Source organism: Cherax quadricarinatus, chromosome 35 (genome assembly GCF_038502225.1).
Source record: "Cherax quadricarinatus isolate ZL_2023a chromosome 35, ASM3850222v1, whole genome shotgun sequence".
Classification (NCBI taxonomy): domain Eukaryota; kingdom Metazoa; phylum Arthropoda; class Malacostraca; order Decapoda; family Parastacidae; genus Cherax; species Cherax quadricarinatus.
The window spans coordinates 20,982,209-21,002,389 of NC_091326.1; the positions used below are offsets into that span (position 1 = coordinate 20,982,209).

Consider the following 20,181-nt stretch of genomic DNA (forward strand, 5'->3'; position numbering starts at 1 on the left):
TCAGATATTTGGGAGTGGACGTGTCAGCGGATCGGTCTGTGAAAGATGAGGTGAATTATAGAATTGATGAGGGGAAAAGGGTGAGAGGTGCACTTAGGAGTCTGAGGAGACAAAGAACTTTGTCCTTGGAAGCAAAGAGGGGAATGTATGAGAGTATAGTTTTACCAACGCTCTTATATGAGTGTGAAGCATGGGTGATGAATGTTGCAGCGAGGAGAAGGCTGGAGGCAGTGGAGATGTCATGTCTGAGGGCAATGTGTGTGGTGTGAATATAATGCAGAGAATTCATAGTTTGGAAGTTAGGAGGAGGTGCGGGATTGCCAAAACAGTTGCCCAGAGGGCTGAGGAAGGGTTGTTGAGGTGGTTCGGACATGTAAAGAGAATGGAGCGAAACAGAATGACTTCAAGAGTGTATCAGTCTGTAATGGAAGGAAGGCAGGGTAGGGGTCGGCCTAGGAAAGGTTGGAGGGAGGGGGTAAAGGAGGTTTTGTGTGCGAGGGGCTTGGACTTCCAGCGGGCATGCGTGAGCGTGTTTGATAGGAGTGAATGGAGACAAATGGTTTTTAATACTTGACGTGCTGTTGAGTGTGAGCAAAGTAACATTTATGAAGGGATTCAGGGAAACCGGCAGGCCGGACTTGAGTCCTGGAGATGGGAAGTACAGTGCCTGCACTCTGAAGGAGGGGTGTTAATGTTGCAGTTTAAAAACTGTAGTGATGGAGTGAATGATGGTAAAATTTTTCTTTTTCGGGCCACCCTGCCTTGGTGGGAATCGGCCAGTGTGTTAATAAAAAAATAAATAATACTTACCGAAATATAAGACCGTGAAGATGGCTCTGGATGCTCACCTGTCGCCAATATTGACTCCTGCTGCTTGCAGAAGTGTTGCCGATATACCTTTTTTTCTCATTTTTATTTTAATTTATATATACGTACATGTACGCATATACATATATATATATATATATATAAGTGGACCCTCGCCTAACGAACGCATTGCATAACGTTAAATCCGCCTAGCGATACATTTTAACGCAAAAATTTTGCCTCGGCTAGCGCTAAAAAACTCCCTCAACGCGATTCGTTCGAGACGCGTCCATGTGCGGCCTGAGCCCACCTCACTTGTTCCGTGGGTGCCAGTGTTTACAAGCCAGCCACCGCAGTTGCTTCCAAGCATACAATCGGAACATTTTATATTATCACAGCCTTTTTAGTGATTGCACCTGCAAAATAAGTCACCATGGGCCCCAAGAAAGCTTCTAGTGCCAACCCTACAGCAAAAAGAGTGAGAATTACTATGGATATGAAGAAAGAGATCATTGCTAAGTATGAAAGTGGAGTGCGTGTCTCCTTGCTGGCCAGGTTGTACACAAAACCCCAATCAACCATCGCTACTATTGTGGCAAAGAAAACGGCAATCAAGGACGCTGTTCTTGCCAAAGGTGCAACTTTGTTTTCGAAACAGAGATCGCAAGTGATAGAAGATGTTGAGAGACTGTTATTGGTGTGGATAAACGAAAAACAGATAGCAGGAGATAGTATATCTCAAGCGATCATATGTGAATTTAAGGCCAGCAAAGGTTGGTTTGAGAGATATAAGAATCGTACTGGCATACATAGTGTGATAAGGCATGGTGAGGCTGCCAGTTCAGACCACAAAGCGGCTGAAAAATATGTGCAGGAATTCAAGGAAGTGAAGGACTGAAACCTGAACAAGTGTTTAATTGTGACAAAACAGGCCTGTTTTGGAAGAAAATGCAAAGCAGGACCTACATTACTCAGGAGGAAAAGGCACTCCCAGGACATAAGCCTATGAAATACAGGCTTACTCTGTTGATGTGTGCCAATGCTAGTGGTGATTGCAAAGTGAAGCCTTTATTGGCATATCACTCTGAAACTCCCAGTGTGTTCAGGAAAAACAATGTCCTCAAGGCTAATTTGTGTGTGCTGTGGAGGGCAAACAGTAAGGCATGGGTCACTACGGACTTTTTCTATGACTGGTTACACCATGCATTTGCCCCCACTGTGAAAAATTACCTAACTGAAAAGGAATTAGACCTTAAGTGCCTCCTGGTATTAGACAATGCTCCTGGTCATCCTTCAGACGTGGCAGAGCGACTTTCTGCGGAAATGAGCTTCATTAAGGTCAAGCTTTTGCCTCCTAATACCACTCCTCTCCTGCAGCCCATGGACCAGCAGGTCATTTCCAACTTCAAGAAACTGTACACAAAAGCTATGTTTGAAAGGTGCTTTGTAGTGACCTCAGAAACTCAATTGACTCCAAGAGAGTTTTGGAGAGATCACTTTAGCATCCTCAATTGTGTAAACATTATAGGTAAGGCTTGGGAGGAAGTGACTAAGAGGACCTTGAACTCTGCTTGGAAGAAACTGTGGCCAGAAAGTGCAGACAAAAGGGATTTTGAGGGGTTTGAGGCTAACCCTGGGAATCCTATGCCAGTTGAGGAATCCATTGTGGCATTGGGGAAGTCCTTGGGGTTGGAGGTTAGTGGGGAGGATGTGGAAGAGTTGGTGGAGGAGGACAATGAAGAACTAAACACTGATGAGCTGCTAGATCATCTTCAACAGTAAGAGGCCACACATGAGGAAACTGCTTCGGAGGAGGGGATAGAGAAATTAAGGAAGTTGCCTACTTCAAAGACTAAGGAAATGTGTGCAATGTGGCTTAAAGTGCAAACCTTTTTTGATGAAAATCACCCTCACACAGCTATTGCAAGCCGTGCTGGTGACTATTACACTGACAATGTTGTGAAACACTTTAGGAATGTCATAAAGGAACGGGAGGTACAATCCTCTATGGACAGCTATGTTGTGCGACAGAGGTCCAGTGACTCTCAAGCTGGTCCTAGTGGCATTAAAAGAAGAAGGGAAGTAACCCCGAAAAAGGACTTGCCACCTCAAGTCCTAATGGAAGGGGATTCCCCTTCTAAACACTAACACCATCAACACTCTCCCCTCCTCCCATCACATCAATCATCACCAGATCTTCAATAAAGGTAAGTGTCATGTAACTGTGCAAGTCTTCTTCAGTTTGTGTATTAAAATTAATATTTCATGTGGTAAAAATTTTTTTTTGTTCATACTTTGGGGTGTCAGGAACGGATTAATTTGATTTCCATTATTTCTTATGGGGAAAATTAATTCGCCTAACGATAATTTCGCCTAACGTTGAGCTCTCAGGAACAGATTAATAGCGTCAGGCGAGGGTCCACTGTACATATTTTTTTTTTTTTAGCAAGTCGGCCGTCTCCCACCGAGGCAGGGTGACCCAAAAATAAAAAAAATCCCAAAAAAGAAAATACTTTCATCATCATTCAACACTTTCACCTCACTCACACATAATCACTGTTTTTGCAGAGGTGCTCAGAACACAACAGTTTAGAAGCATATACGTATAACGATACACAACATATCCCTCCAAACTGCTAATATCCCGAACCCCTCCTTTAGAGTGCAGGCACTGTACTTCCCATTTCCAGGACTTAAATCCGGCTATATAAAAATAACTGGTTTTCCTGAATCCCTTCACTAAATATTACCCTGCTCACACTCCAACAGATCGTCAGGTCCCAAATACCATTCGTCTCCATTCACTCCTATCAAACACGCTCATGCACGCCTGCTGGAAGTCCAAGCCCCTCGCCCACAAAATCTCCCTTACCCCTTCCTTCCAAACATTCCGAGGATGACCCCTACCCCGCCTTCCTTCCCCTACAGATTTATACGCTTTCCATGTCATTCTACTTTGATCCATTCTCTCTAAAGGACCAAAAAACCTCAACAACCCCTCTTCAGCCCTCTGACTAATACTTTTATTAACTCTACACCTTCTCCTAATTTCCACACTCCAAATTTTCTGCATAATATTTACACAACACATTGCCCTTAGATAGGACATCTCCACTACCTCCAACCGCCTCTTCACTGCTGTATTCACAACCCAAGCTGCTTTCACACCCATATAAGAGTGTTGGTACTACTATGCTTTCATACATTCCCTTCTTTGCCTCCATAGATAAAGTTTTTTTGTCTCCACATATACCTCAATGCAGCACTCACCTTTTTTCCCTCATCAATTCTATTATTAACCTCATCCTTCATAAATCCATCCGCCGACATGTCAACTCCCAAGTATCTGAAAACATTCACTTCTTCCATACTCCTCCCCAATTTGATATCCAATTTTACTTTATCTAAATTATTTGATACTCTCATCACCTTACTCTTTTCTATGTTCACTTTCAACTTTCTACCTTTACACACACTCCCAAACTCATCCACTAACCTTTGCAATTTTTCTTTAGAATCTCCCATAAGCAGAGTATCATCAGCAAAAAGCAACTGTGTCAATTCCCATTTTGTATTTGATTCCCCATAATTTAATCCCACCCCTCTCCCAAACACCCTAGCATTTACTTCTTTTACAACCCCATCTATAAATATACCGTGGACCCCCGGTTCACGATACTAATCCGTTCCTGAGAGCTCATCGTAAACCAAAAATATCGGAAAGCGAATCAATTTTCCCCATAAGAAATAATGGAACTCAAATTAATCCGTGCAAGACACCCAAAAGTATGAAAAAAAACTTTTACCACATGAAATATTAAGTTTAATGCAATAGAATAGTAATTACAATAACAACAATAACAATAAATAACAATAAATAACGAAAGAATAATTGACACTTACCTTTAATGAAGATCTGGTGATGATTGTTGGGATGGGAGGAGGGGAGTGTGGATGGTGTTAGCATTTAGAAGGGGAATCCCCCTCCATTAGGACTTGAGGTAGCAAGTCCTTTTCCGGGGTTACTTCCCTTCTTCTTTTAATGCCACTAGGACCAGCTTGAGAGTCACTGGACTTCTGTTGCACAACATAACTGGCAGACTCACCATGCCTAATCACACTATGTATACCACTACGATTCTTAAATCTTTCAAACCAACCTTTGCTGGCCTTAAATTCACTCACATCACCACTAGTTGCAGGCAATTTTTTTACCATATCTTCATGCAACTGCCTAGCCTTTTCACAAATGATTGCTTGAGAGATGCTATCTCCTGCTATCTGTTTTTCATTTATCCACACCAATAACAGTCTCTCAACATTTTCTAACACTTGCGGTCGCTGTTTCGTAATCACAGTTGCATCTTTTGCAAGAACAGCTTCCTTGATTGCCATTTTCTTGCTCACTATAGTAGAGATGGTTGACTGGGGTTTACTATACAACCTGACCAGCTCAGACACACGCACTCCACTTTCGTATTTTGCAATTATCTCTTTCTTCATTTCAACAGTCATTAGCACCCTTGGTCTCGAAGGGTTGGCACTGGGAGCTTTCTTGGGGCCCATGGTGACTTATTTTGCAAAAACAGGCACCAAAAACAGCGATAATATGGATAATATGGAATGTACCGAATGTATCCTTAGATGCGCGCACACTGGCTGGCTTGTAAACACTGGCACACACAGGGCAGTTCAGGCCACACATGGACATGTCTCGTACGAACCACATCGCATACCGGGTTTTGTATCGGGAAGCGAGGCAAATTTTCTGCGATATAATGCATCGGTTACCGGATTTATCGGATACCGATAGCATCGCGAACCGGGGGTCCACTGTATTAAACAACCATGGTGACATTATGCATCCCTGTCTAAGACCTACTTTTACTGGGAAGTTCTGATAATTACAATTTATAATAGTTCTTGTAATTTCGTAGCCAGTCTTTCTTCTGACACTAATATTAGGTACTGAAATAGTGCTCAAGTAGTCACAATCACAATGACAGGTGAACTTTTACACCTGCCTGGGTTATTTCCTATTGTCTAGAAATATATAAAAAGTATTTATAGGTCCCAACAATGTTTTAGATACCATGGCATATACCTTGAAGCATGGTGTTATGAAAGGCATCCCAGTACTGTTGACAGCCCAATGACATTTGATAAATGCCCACTGCTCCAGCTAACCCTCTCTATATTTGTTATCACTGTTACACACAAACATGTCTTGTCTCTCTGTCTATTTACCTGTCTGTCTATCTGCCTGTCTATCTATCTGCCTGTCTATCTATGTCTGCCTGTCTGTCTGCCTATCTGCCTGTCTCTGTCTATCTGCCTGCCTGTATGTCTCTGTTTATCTGTCTTTCTGTCTGCCTGGAGTATATGTACTCACGTAGTTGAGGTTGCAGGGGTCGAGTCCTAGCTCCTGGCCCCGCCTCTTCACTGATCGCTACTAGGTCACTCTCCCTGAACCGTGAGCTTTATCATACCTCTGCTTAAAGCTATGTATGGATCCTGCCTCCACTACTGCACTGTGTGTGTGTGTGTGTGTGTGTGTGTGTGTGTGTGTGTGTGTGTGTGCGTGAGCGCACGCGTGCGTACGCCCCCACTCCTAAATATTCATACTAAAACTTAATAATAGTAATTCTAGCACTTATCAATTCTACTTATAAAATACAGAAAGTAACTAGGTTGTAAAATTTAGGTTGTCTCGCTAGACCGCTCTACTCCTCACACTCTTGTCAACACTATATTCACCTTACCTACGCTATTTCTACTCTAATTCTGGTAATAGTTTGCAGGAGTGAGTGACCAATATCTAACAGTGATGCAAGACCAGAATCCAGAACCCGACAACATGCAACCACACTAGGTGAGCAATACTTGTACTGGCAGCGGTGCAGTAACAGGTTGCCAGATGCTGATGACGTAGTTGTCATACATAAGCCTTCTATCACTATTTTGAAAATCCTTCACCCGTGATGTTTATAACCATATACGCTCGTACATCCCACGTTCCTCAAGTGATTTCACTTTTCACTTATGATAGAATACACTTCACAGTCGGTGGTTACACTTTATATGTATAATCACACAACTGTTGAATAGGCCTGCTTCAGCAGGCCTACTCCTGCCACCTTCCCTTGTTATATATTTTATTTTTCCTTTCTCCTTTTGCACTCCTTGAAGAATTGTGTCATGACATCTCATAGCAGCTTGGTGGCATTTGATAAATGGGTGCTCGGGGAACCCTGGCTTTATTTGTTGTCACTGATACACACAAGCATGTTTCTGTCTGTCTGTTTGTCTATCTGTCTATCTGTCTATGCCTGGAATTTTTGGGTTATCCTAGGTAATTTACACAATGTATAATAACTGTACTTATGTGTACATGTGAGACAGAGATATAGATAGACAAAGATATAGACAGATATATATATAGACACAGATATAGACAGACATACAGATAGACAGAGATATAGACAGATAGAGATATAGACAGAGAAACAGCCAGACAGCCAAAGCAAGCCAGCCGGCCAGCCTGCCGAATACATAAGAACATAAGAAAGAAGGAACACTGCAGCAGGCCTACTGGCCCATGCAAGGCAGGTACATGTCACCCTCCCCCAATGGTTTAGACCAATGACCCACCTAGTCAGGTCACATCCACTGAAGGAAAGAGCATGACATCAGACCTAGTAGCACAAGCTAGTCAGGTCCAACTCACACCCACACACACTCACTCATGTATTTATCTAACCTGTTTTTACTTTCCTCTTAAAATGGGAGTGTTAATGTGACATGGCATCAGTGAATCACTGGTGTTTGCCATGCTATTTGCTCTAGCTGGCACTCAATTGAACTAGTGCTCCCACAAGGTACTAACTGCTCCCAGATTCTTTTAATAGTGCACACACTGAGTGCACAGACCCATTCTTTCATGTCTAGGCGACTCAAGCCTATTGTGCCAAATTTAAAGGAATGAAAGATAAAACACTGATCTAAGTTTGGAGTGCTACGCGTGCAAACGTAGATCTACATTTGGACAGTTTAAGGGTTAAGATGAACGAGCACTGGGAAGGTAATGAATTGTAGGGGTGCCATAAACATCTTACAAGACCATGTTAACATACAAGATCCAACACCTGTCAATCTCTTACCAGCAAATCTGAGAAATATTGTTAATACACAGAAAACCTTGATAGTTTCTTCAAAAGGTGCCATGTCATCTATGCTGTGATGGCTATTTTGGCTTACAAACAGCAAGCATCAAGAGCAAAGCTGATATAGTACATGTATAAAAGAAAAAAAAAGATGACCTCAGAAATCATCTACATTTACAGCATAAAAGTTTTGAAACTTACGCAGATTCAAACTCGACAAAGCTGTAGTTAAAATGGTGGATGATATTCCGCACTCCATACTCTAGAAAGGCCCCTATAATCGCCTCTGCTGGGGTAGTGTGATCAAAACCTGTAGATCCAAAGTTGTATGTAAAATATGTTCATATTTTTTCCTGAATAGTGTATGTAAAAATTAAGTTTATGAAGGATGTAAATATGTGTAAATCATAACTAAATTCTCACACTAGTAGATGAGATGTGAATCTGCAAACCAATTTAAATTCCAATTGGCATCAAATTTAGCTCAAATAAAAAAATGAAATGATGAAATAAATTTCATACATCTTTGTAAATGACTATAAGAAAAATTATTAGGGTTATAGTCTAGTAATTTATAGGTCCATACAATTTTTTTACATCAGATGATATTATATTCAAGAATTCGAATTCTCAAAGCAGCAACTATTCACAGTAACAGTTCTAATTTCTAAAACTGAGTTTCATCTGAAAAATAACACAAATAAATCAAAGACAATGGGAGTCGCTGAAGTGGAGAAGTGTAGAGTAGGTACATGTCTTACAATGGTGTTACACAATGGTAAACAAAAATAAACAAGCAGAGAGTCTCTTTAAAGTTAGATTATAAATACAAGTATATATGAGAACAAGAATACATACATGTACTTTTATATATATAAGGCTGAAAGAATTGTTCAGCATTGTTAATTGTTACTAGGATCACATGAGGAAAAGCTTTTTTTTTTTTTTACAGTAGCTTTGAAGCAGTGGGCAGATAGAGAAGCTATGGAGTTATCAGGTAGGGAGTTCCAGATTTTAGGTCTTTTAAGCACAGTGAGTTTTTACGGACACAAGAAATATCATAGAGATATTTGTGTCTAGCATTATGCCTACAAGTTTTGTGGCAACTATCAAGAAAGTGTTTCAGGTCAGGATTGATATTTGAATTTGAATTTACTGTCCTGTATATGTAGTAGGCACAGTAAAACGAGTAAATGTTATGTAAATTAAGTAGGTTTAGGCTTCTGAAAGGTTGGGAGTGTGTTGTCTGGCAGTGATCACTGGCACTGCCACTTCTTGTTGATTTATTATTGGCTTTAAGTGATTTGCTGTAATGGATCCCCAGGCACATACAGCATAGGTAGATCTACATGGGAGGCAGTGAAAGGTTTAAATGATATGAAGACCATAAAGTGAAAATATGGGTAAATGATGTGAAGTTAGGAAAAACAGAGATGTTTCAGACACCTTCAATCAAATAAAATACACTTTATTTTACATTACACTTTGTTAGTCATTACTTAAAACATCTAAAGACTGGGGGGGTTACTGTGGGTCTACGGAGCTAAGCCACATTTCATTACCAAATTTTATAACTACACAACACCTAGAGAAAATAAATGCACACCAAGGACAAATGCATTTGATAAAATCAAAGTAAAGACAGTACATTAATAGCAAAAATGTGGGAGGCAGTATCAGCTTAGGATGTATCAAGCCAACAACATGTTAACATTTCCTTATCAAACTCTACCAAGCATGTAGGAACTCGCCATACACATACCAAACAAACACATACAGTAATAACCAAGAAAAATAAATTACAGTAATACTGTGATAAAATGTTTGTGTGAAAGGCTGTCTGGAGATGTGGAGAAGTGCTGACTATGGCTTTGGCTTCCGGCAATATTTTTAATATCTTCACTCATGTGGCAAGCGTTAAACTCATAAGGGTCATACAGCACCTGGGAGAATGCGAGGCAATCATGTTCAACCCTAGGAAAGGGTCTTCAGGTTCAATTCCTTGAATTAAGAGCCCCTCAGGAACCTACCTCCCTTGAGAGGTTAGCAATATTTCTGTAGAGTATCTAACTCTTCAATGTGTACTGTATCTGAATTGTCTGTGCAATTTTTTATTTTGTTTGATCTATGCATGAGGGACTAATGCTGTAGTGTTCAGTGGAAGAGAAAGTCAGCAACACATGCTAATGCAGGTAGCAACAGGCTAGATAAATAAAATTTATAAGACAAGCAATGCAAGTGTAGAGAAAAAAAAAATCAACCCAAGAAACTGAATGTGAGATACACAGAACAAAGAAGAGATAGAAACAGTTAATTACAAAACACTTTTTCTTAACCCTTTCAGGGTTGGTGCCATACTAGTACGCATAAATTCTAACACCTTCAAATCTAGCGAGAGAAAGCTGGTAGGCCTACATATGAAAGAATGGGTCTACAGTGGAACCTCAAAAATCGAACGTATCACATATCGAACGTTTCGAAAATAGGACCATTTTTTTCAGACAAACTGTGTCCCTATTATCGAACGCGCACCTATTTTCGGACCGCCAGGTACGGGACCTGTCTGCCTCCTGCTCTGTCCGCGTCCCCGCGCAGGCGCCGTGAGCAGTCTAGCTTTGTTTATGCTTGAGTGAACACTAACCTGCGCTCTCATTCACGCATTTTATGATTATTTCGTTGTGTTTAGTGCTTGTGGGACTGTGAAATAAGCTGCCATGGGCCCAAAGAAACTTGCTAGTGGTACCCCTGTGGTAAAGAAAGTGAGAAACACCATAGATGTGAAGAAGGAAATAATACAGAAGTATGAGAGTGGTGTGAGACTTGTTGAACTTGCCAGGATGTATGGGAAAAACAAGTCGACCATCGGTTCTATCCTGTCTTAGACACTGGCAGCACTCCAGCATGCAGCAAGGAGTAAGTGCTACATCCAAAGAAAGAACAAATCAAGGAAGCTGATGCTGCGAAAATGTTAATATAGGGAGTGGATGAGGTGCCTTCTTCAAAGATTAAGGAGATTTGTGCCAAGTGGAATGATGTTCAAATGTTTGTGCAGAAGTACCACCCTGAGCAAGCAGAAACAAGCCATCTTTGCAACAAGTTCAGTGACAGAACCATGTCCCATTTTAGGGAAATGTTAAAGAGGCACCAGAAACAGAGGACTGTGGACAGTTATTCTGTGAGACAGGGGTCCAGTGACTCTCAAGCTGGTCCTAGTGGCATTAAAAGACAGAAGGGAAGTAACTCCAGAGAGGGCTTTACCTAAAGTCCTCATGGAGGGGGATTCTCCTTCCAAACATTAACCCCAACTCCCTCCCTCTCTCCTCCTCCCTATCTTCCAGATGCCATCACCAATCTTCAATAAAGGCAAGTAAAAATTTTATTTTATATGTATTACCATACATAAAGAAAGAGCCACCCCGCCTTGGTGGGATACGGCCGGTGTGTTGAAAGAAAGAAAGATTACTATACATAATTAAAAACTATAGTATTTGTTGTATGTAAAACTGTAATTAATCTCTATAAAATGTATTTTTTGTGTGAATACTTTTGGGTTTCTGGAACGGATTAATTGTATTTCCATTATTTCTTATGGGAAATATTGCTTCGAATTTCAGACTTTTCGAATTTAGAACTAGCTCCTGCAACGGATTAAGTTCGATTTTTGAGGTTCCACTGTATGTGGTCAGTGTGCACAGTATAAAAAAAATCCTGCAGCACACAGTGCATAATGAGAAAAAAAAAAACTCCATATTTTTGGTTTAAAACAGCGAATTTGCAGTGTATTTTCGTATGTTATTTATGGTTGCATTCTAGTTGTCCTGGTCTCATTTTACAGAATGGAAGACATATTGCAGAAATTGAGATGATTCTGATTGGTTTCACAATGAAATGTACCATGAAATTGAGCTCAAAGTAGCAGAAATGTTAGATTTTTGCCAAAGTTCAAAAGTAAACATATCATGCCACACGTCCAATACACGTCATCTGGTGAGTCTAATATTCTTTCACAAGTGCGCTGATATTATTTATACTATTTCTAGACTAATGCAGTAGTCTGCATAACAGTAAACCTTTTATTTTTTTGTGAGAATAAAAATTCAAAGTGGAAGGCAAAAGAAATGTAAGAGAGGCCTAGGGACGTGACTAATGAACAGAAAAAATGTTATTTTAGTGCCAGGAATGTCTGTCTTGTTTATTCTGGACCCTATTTGGAAACTGGCATCTTTTGAAATTTGTGTGAAATTGGCAAAATTGCCAATTTCTGACCACTTTATTGGATAGTTGAAATCGGTAAATGGGTGGTTTCTTGTACTCATTCAATAGAAAAGATAGAGTTTTAGCAAAACAGTTATGATTTTTGTCAACTGGTACATTGGATATGGCCGAAAATAGGGCTCAAAGTGGGGCGAAATTGCCAATGTGTAAACATCGTCAAGACCGCTAACTTTGAGAGAGCATAATTCCGTAAGTTTTTCATCAAATTTCATACTTTTGGTGTCATTATGATTGCGAAAAGATTCTCTATCATTTCATAAGAAAAAATAGCTTCTTTTTTTTTTCGAAAAATTTCCGACCCTGAGAACAAGTTTAGGAGAGAACCTGCCGACCCTGAAAGGGTTATAAGATTATACTTCAAAAATAATGTTGTAAATGTATAGTATGCATATAAAACTCTGCACAGGCTTGTAGTAAGAGAGAAATAACATCCGGTCACAAAGCAACATTGTGAACATCAAGAAAAGGAAGCAGAGCAATAAATTTCCACTTAGCTTTGAACTTGTTAGAGAACAATTATATTAGGAAAGGATTACAGCAACTGACTAGAGTACAAAGGCCAAAAGGCAAAATACACTACTTATGTGATGAGTGAGAACAACAGTTCTTACCTGTGACATGAATCGTACGGTTGTCTTCATCATTTGGTTGTGGATGATCACTGCTTTTTAGGTTCTTTTGATGTCGTTTTCCTAAAATGTGTGTGATGTATGCAAATTTGTCCAAGGGTTGGGTTTTGCACGGGGTGCATTTGTACGTCCTCTGAATGAGTGAGTTACACGTAATCGGGTTCGTCGACATTGTGGATACTTAACAGTACTTCATAAAAAGGCACTTACTGCATCTCTAATATACAATTTTGTATACAGGTTCTATGCACTTTGGAGTTTTCATTCTTTGTAAATAACTTACAAATCTGAACACTATTATTAGTTCTCTAACTGAAGTGATGTTACATACATACTGCAGTATTTACTGAACAGTATAAGTTTTTATCAATCCCATGTACTACAATCGAAACTGTTCTTAATGAAATAAAAACTTACACGATGGTAGGTATAGTCAGCAATACGAGATGCAATATGTCAAATAAAAAATTGATTAATTATTGCACAAAACATATTTTTTTAAAAAATACAACACAATCTGAAAACTCTCACTTAATAAAATGCTTAATATTATTGTTCAAGCCAATAATAACAATAATCATCCATAGCTTGCAATATGGATACAAATATTAAAATACTTTCAGAAACAAGTTAATTGTAGGGCCGTCCATCATCTACACCAACTCCTTGTCTGAAAAGGTAAAATATATTTTATTACACAACACTGCAATGAAACAATCCTATTACATTTGTTTATATGAATCAAATACTACAAAAAAATTTAAATATCAGGATAGTCACTGGAAGCTAATTTTTTTTTTTAATCATTGCACAATATTAGTCAACAGCTAGCTATCATAGCTACACTGATCATAAAATACCACACAAAAATACTCACTAGTCCTTTTGTCAACGACCTTAAGAAAATATTCTGGGGGAAGATATCCAGCTTCATTTCCTGAGCACATTATCACATTGTTAGCCGATTTGAAGAACTTGAAGCCATCTGAAAACCAAAAACTAATATTAAAAATGAAACTCAAGCATCATAAAAGAATTTTTCAATATATTCTATGCCCTATCTGCAAGAGTAATCCACTTTTAAATCATGACCTTTGATGGGCAATGGCAAAACAGTTTTCATCTTTAAATATCTTATACACAATGTGTATACAGTGGCACCTTGGTTGTTGAACTTAATTCATTCCAGATGTCGGTTTGACAACCAAATCAATTTTTCCCATAAAGAATAATGTAAACAGAATTAATCTGCTCCAGACCAAAAATGACAATATAATAATTTATTAATAATAATGTACTAATTACTACATAAAACAATGTATAAAATTATGCAGCACATGGAAACTGTAAAAATGAATACTAAATGAAATCCTGTACAGTAAATAAAAATTTAACTGTCTCTTACCTGTCAGAGGAGAGCTATTGGCAAAAGTCTAGTGGCTTCAAATCTTGCAAGAGAAAGCTGGTAGGCCTACTTGTGAGAGAATGGGTCTGCATGGTCAGTGTGTACAGTATAAAAAAAAAAATCCTGCAGCACATGCAGTGCATGACGAGTAAAAAAATGCGACCATGTTTTTGGCTTAAAGCAGCGACTTTGCGGTGCATTTTCACATGGTATTTATGGCTGTATCCTTGTTTCTTTGGTCTCATTTGATAGAATGGAAGATATATTATAGAAATAGAAATGATTTGCAATGTTTTAAAGACTAAAAGTAGCTTGAAATTGTGCTCAAAGTAGCTCTGATGTTCAAGAGTAAACAAATCACATCACACATTCAATACATATCAACTGGTGGGTTTAATATGCATTCACAGATTCGCTTATATTATTTATACAATTATTACAATTATGCAGTAATCTGAATAACAGCAAATCTTCTATTTTTGGTGTGAATAAAATTCAAAATGAAGAGCAAGTGTAATATAAGAGGGGCCTGGAGGGGTGACTAATGAACACACAAAATGTTATTTTAGTGCCAGGAATGTCTGCACTATTTATGCTGGACCCTATGTTGAAATTGGCCTTTCTTGAATTTTGTGTGAAACTGACCAAATTAGTAATTACAGAAATTGGCCTTTCTTGAATTTTGTGTGAAATTGACCAAATTAGTAATTACAGATCACTTTATTGGGTAGTTGAAATAGGTTAATGGCAGTTTCTTGTCCTCAATCGATAGAATAAAAGGAATTCTAGTGAAATAGCAATGAGTTTGGTCGACTGGAACAATGGAATTCACTCAAAGTAGGGCTCAAATTGGAAAAAATCACTGATGTGTAAATATCACCAAGATCGCTAACTTCGTGATAGTGTAATTCCTTAAGTTTTCCATCAAATTTCAAACTTTTGGTTTCATTACCTTCACAAGATGCACAGCAAAAGCTCAAGAGATATTTACAGCATGCACGTTAGTCTCTATACTGACAGACCCATGCTGTGTACTCTGTCTAGTGATCACGTGATTCAAACAGTGTCGGTCGACAACCAAGACCATGTGCGAAAACCGAATCAAGCAAATTGGTTTTCGAACTGATTTGTTTGACAACTAGACCGTTCGACAACCGAGGTTCCACTGTATGTGTGAATAGTGGTGGTAGTAATAGTGTGGGGGAGGGGTTACCTACCTATTTGTACTCGCCTATTTGTGGCTGCAAGGGTCGATTCACAGCTCCTGGTCGCTATTAGGTCACTACTAGGTCCACTCTCCCTACTCAATGAGTTTTATCCGATCTTTTCTTAAAGCTACATATGAATCCTGCCTCCATCTCCTCCTACATCTCTCCAAACTTCCACTTCCTGACAACTCAATGACTGAAAAAATATTTCCTAACATCCCTATGACTCATCTGAGTTTACAACTTCCAGTTGTGTCCCATACGAGGCAGCGACAGCAGCAAGAACCTTGCTCATCTATTTTAGTTCCACCTGAGGTTCCCAACAACCCTGAGATGGTCTAGTAAAGACCCACATAACAATGACATACGTGGAGACCCAGAATGATATAGACCAACTGTAGAAATCACCCAAAAATACGCAAAATTACCAACAAAGAAGACTTGTGTTTCCACCACCTGCCCCACTGCCAGACGAAGGGAAAATCCACAATATTCACTCATTATCTACAATTCATCTGAAATGCTGTCAATGGTCAAGGGTCAGGGCAACAAACGAAGACCCAGTAATTCCTAACACCACAGGTGGGAGAAGCATTACTGTAAGGAAACCTTCTCCTACTGCCAGCCAAGACACAATCCTCAACACTCACCGGCACCACCACGACACTCACCAGACAACAACAAACACGGCCGCCTCCATGAACGCCTGAGATAACTCCTTCCTTGGATTTGATGATACGAACATTACGGACCCAGTAATAGCAAAACTTCTTAGGATCCAGAACCAAACAATCATCAAGCTAACCCAGGAAATGCAGGAACTTAAAACCTCCAATGACACATTAACCCAAGAAGTTAAAGAATTACAAACCTCTAACACACAGTACCTTGGCAAGATCACAACTCTAGAACATAAACTAAGCACACTGGAACATCTAAGCAGCACCCATACCCAGTCTGGATACCATCAACAGTCTAAAAGATCAGGTAGCCCAACTAAATACCAACATCAAGACAGAGAGAGAAAGAGTAGACCTTCAACTTACTGACGTTATGAACAATTTCCAAGACCACTTTGAACAACAACAACTATGTGACTCAGCTGTAGTAAATAGCAACCTTCTACCTACAAATGTAACCCAAGAAACATGCAAACAAACCACCTTACAACTTACCTAAGACCATCTTCAACTCAGAATACCTAGTGATGATATTAAGGAATGTAAAGTGATAGGTCATCAAACTGGGAAGAATCAGTGGTACTAAAGTTCAACTCTAGCTCACAACGAAGTGAACTGTTAAGAACATCTATTAATATGAAAACAAGTATTTATGTCAACAAGTGCCTGACAAAAATAAGACAAACTCTCCTTTACAGATTACGAAAGCTACGATATGACAACAAAATTTACCAGTGCTTTGCAAGGGATGGCAAAATTGCAGTCAAGAAGGAATCAACAGGAAAGAGATACTTAATTTCTACCACACATGAACTAATAAAATTCCTAAGCGAAGCTGGCCTAACCGAGTCAGAATAAAAATACAGTTTGTACCCACTTCCACAAGTGTTATGAGATTAAAAAAATTTTTCATCCAATTTTTTTCTGTAAAACCTAATTCTCATTTCCATATTGTCAATCTGACAGCAGTGATTCTAAGCTGTCCAATCACTACCTCATATTTTATATTCTTGTTAAACACCTCAAGATCACCATCTTGTTTGCCTAAAAAGATATACATTTCTGTTTTTTTTATATGTTTGTAACTATCTACTTACACTTAGATCACACTACACATACATGTACAAGCATATATATACACACCCCTCTGGGTTTTCTTCTATTTTCTTACTAGTTCCTGTTCTTGTTTATTTCTTCTTACCTCCATGGGGAAGTGGAACAGAATTCTTCCTCCGTAAGCCATGCACGTTGTAAGAGGCGACTAAAATGCCGGGAGCAAGGGGCTAGTAACCCCTTCTCCTGTATATATTACTAAATTTGAAAGGAGAAACTTTGGTTTTTCCTTTTGGGCCACCCCGCCTTGGTGGGATACGGCCGGTGTGTTGAAAGAAGAAAGAAAGAACTATCTACTTAAACTTAGATCACACTACACATACATGTACAAGCATATATATACACACCCCTCTGGGTTTTCTTCTATTTTCTTACTAGTTCCTGTTCTTGTTTATTTCTTCTTACCTCCATGGGGAAGTGGAACAGAATTCTTCCTCCGTAAGCCATGCACATTGTAAGAGGCGACTAAAATGCCAGGAGCAAGGGGCTAGTAACCCCTTCCCCTGTATATATTTCTAAATTTAAAAAGAGAAACTTCCGTTTTTCCTTTTCAGCCACCCTACTTCAGTGGGATATGGCTGGTGCGTTGAAAGAAAGAAAGAACTATCTTTTGCAGTCCTCCATTAGTTAACTACTTTATTTTTTATTCTCTAGTATGTGCAGTCTATGACAATTAGTACAATACAATCCAAAGTTAAATACAGTGGACCCCCACCTTACGATATTAACCCTTTCAGGGTCCAAGGCCCAAATCTGGAGTCACGCACCAGTGTCCAAGAATTTAAAAAAAAAAAATTTGTTATTTTTTCTTATGAAATCGTAGAGAATCTTTTACAAATAAATTCCATTTTGATTTTTTATTCACATAATGAATTTTTATTCACACCAAAAAATAGAAGATTTACTGTTATGCAATACTGTAATAATTGTATAAATATCATCACCATATTTGTGAATGTCTATTAGACCCACCAGCTGGCGTGTATTAGACGTGTGAGGTCGTTTGTTTACTCTTGAATATCGGCAAAAATTTAACATTTCCGCTACTTTGAGCTCAGTTTCAAGCCATTTCCAATGCTAAAACCAATCAAAATCATCTCTATTTCTGTAATATGTCTTCCATTCTATCAAATGAGACCAAGAAATCGCAAATACAACTATAAAAACCATACGAAAAAACACTGCAAAGTTGCTGTTTTAATCGAAAAATCATGATTTCATTTTTTTTCTCTCATTATACACAGTGTGCTGCAGGATCTGTTTTATGTGGTGCACACATACCACATAGATGTATTCTCTCATATCTAGGCCCAAATGTACCACTCACAGTTTATCAGAGTGAGCTGAGCTCATGGCGTAGATCTACGGTTTGGACCCTGAACGTAAAGCCGTAGATCTACGGGACGGACCCTGAAAGGGTTAATCAGTTCCTGAGAGCTCATCGTAAGCCGAAATTATCGTTAGCCAAATTAATTTTCCCCATAAGAAATAATGGAAATCAAATCAATCCGTTCCTGACACCCCAAAGTATGAAAAAAAAAAATTTTACCACATGAAATATTAATTTTAATACACACAAACTGAAGAAGACATGCACAATTACTACTCTACTAAGAATAGAATACATGACACTTACCTTTATTGAAGATCAAGTGATGATTGATGGGATGGGAGGAGGGGAGTGTGTGGAAGTTATTGTTTAGAAGGGGAATCCCTTTCCATTAGGACTTTAGGTAGCAAGTCCTTTTCTGAGGTTACTTCCTTTCTTCTTTTAATGCCACTAGGACCAGCTTGAGTCACTGGACCTCTGTCGCACAACAAATCTGTCCATAGAGCTCTGTACCTCCTGTTCCTTTAAGACTTTCCTAAAATGGGCCATAACATTGTCAATGTACAGGTTGCCAACACAGCTTGCAGTAGGTGTGTCAGGGTGATTTTCATCCGTAAAGGTCTGCAGTTCAACCCACTTTGCACACATTTCCTTAATCTCTCTTTTCAATTCCATACTAATACAGTGGACCCCCGCATAACGATCACCTCCGAATGCGACCAATTACGGAAGTGTATTTATGTAAGTGCGTTTGTACGTGTATGTTTGGGAGTCTGAAATGGACTAATCTACTTCACAATATTCCTTATGGGAACAAATTCGGTCAGTACTGGCACCTGAACATACTTCTGGAGTGAAAAAATATCGTTAACCGGGGGTCCACTGTACTTGCCCATTTTACCACAGGGATGGCACTAGAAGCTTTCTTGGGGTCCATGGTGACTTATTTTGCAGTTACAAGCACTAAAAACACTGGGATAATGTGAAATGCACCGAATGTATGTGTAGATGCGACCGCACTGGCTGGCTTGTAAACACTGGCGCTGAGGCCACACATGGGACACGTCCCGGACGAATCACGTAATGCGAGTTTTTATCGTGAGGCGAGGCAAAATTTTTGTGTTCAAATGCTTCGCATGGCAGATTTAATTAACGCGATGCGTCTGTAAGGTGGGGGTCCATTGTACTACTGTTTTGAAACCCCCCTTTCTGTTTACTGTCTAAAAAGATAAACATTTCTATTTTTTTTATACATTTGTAACTACCTTTAGCAATCCTCCATTAGTTAACACCTACATATTTTTGTTTTTGTTTTTACTCTAGTGTGCAATCTTCTCCATGGGGAAGTGGAACAAAATTCTTCCTCCGTAAGCCATGCGTGTCATAAGAGGCAACTAAAATGCCGGGAGCAAGGGGCTAGTAACCCCTTCTCCTGTATATATTACTAAATTTAAAAGGAGAAACTTTCATTTTTCCTTTTAGGCCACCCCACCTCAGTGGGATACGGCTGGTATGTTGAAAGAAAGAAAGTGTGCAATCTATAATAGTTGGTGTAATACAAAACCCCCCTT

The 20,181-nt window shown here is 39.2% G+C and overlaps 2 protein-coding genes across 4 annotated transcripts in view; both read right to left on the reverse strand.

Annotated features, from left to right (window-relative positions):
• The window catches only part of LOC128695095 (speckle targeted PIP5K1A-regulated poly(A) polymerase-like), a 121,488-nt gene extending 108,442 nt beyond the window's left edge, over nucleotides 1-13,046 (reverse strand). Inside the window, exons 1-2 of the mRNA XM_070091432.1 lie at nucleotides 12,857-13,046; nucleotides 8,172-8,280 (exon numbers count right to left, since the gene is read on the reverse strand). Coding sequence (XP_069947533.1) covers nucleotides 8,172-8,280; nucleotides 12,857-13,046 — 299 coding nt within the window. The remainder of the gene's footprint in view (nucleotides 1-8,171; nucleotides 8,281-12,856) is intronic.
• A 357-nt stretch (nucleotides 13,047-13,403) lies between these two features.
• Tpt (tRNA 2'-phosphotransferase) overlaps nucleotides 13,404-20,181 on the reverse strand; it is a 48,344-nt gene continuing 41,566 nt past the window's right edge. For all 3 annotated transcript variants that reach the window (XM_053785501.1, XM_053785499.2, XM_053785500.1), the window contains 2 exons: nucleotides 13,752-13,859; nucleotides 13,404-13,544 (listed from right to left, as the gene is read on the reverse strand). In XM_053785501.1, coding sequence (XP_053641476.1) covers nucleotides 13,528-13,544; nucleotides 13,752-13,859 — 125 coding nt within the window. In that variant the 3' untranslated portion in view covers nucleotides 13,404-13,527. The remainder of the gene's footprint in view (nucleotides 13,545-13,751; nucleotides 13,860-20,181) is intronic.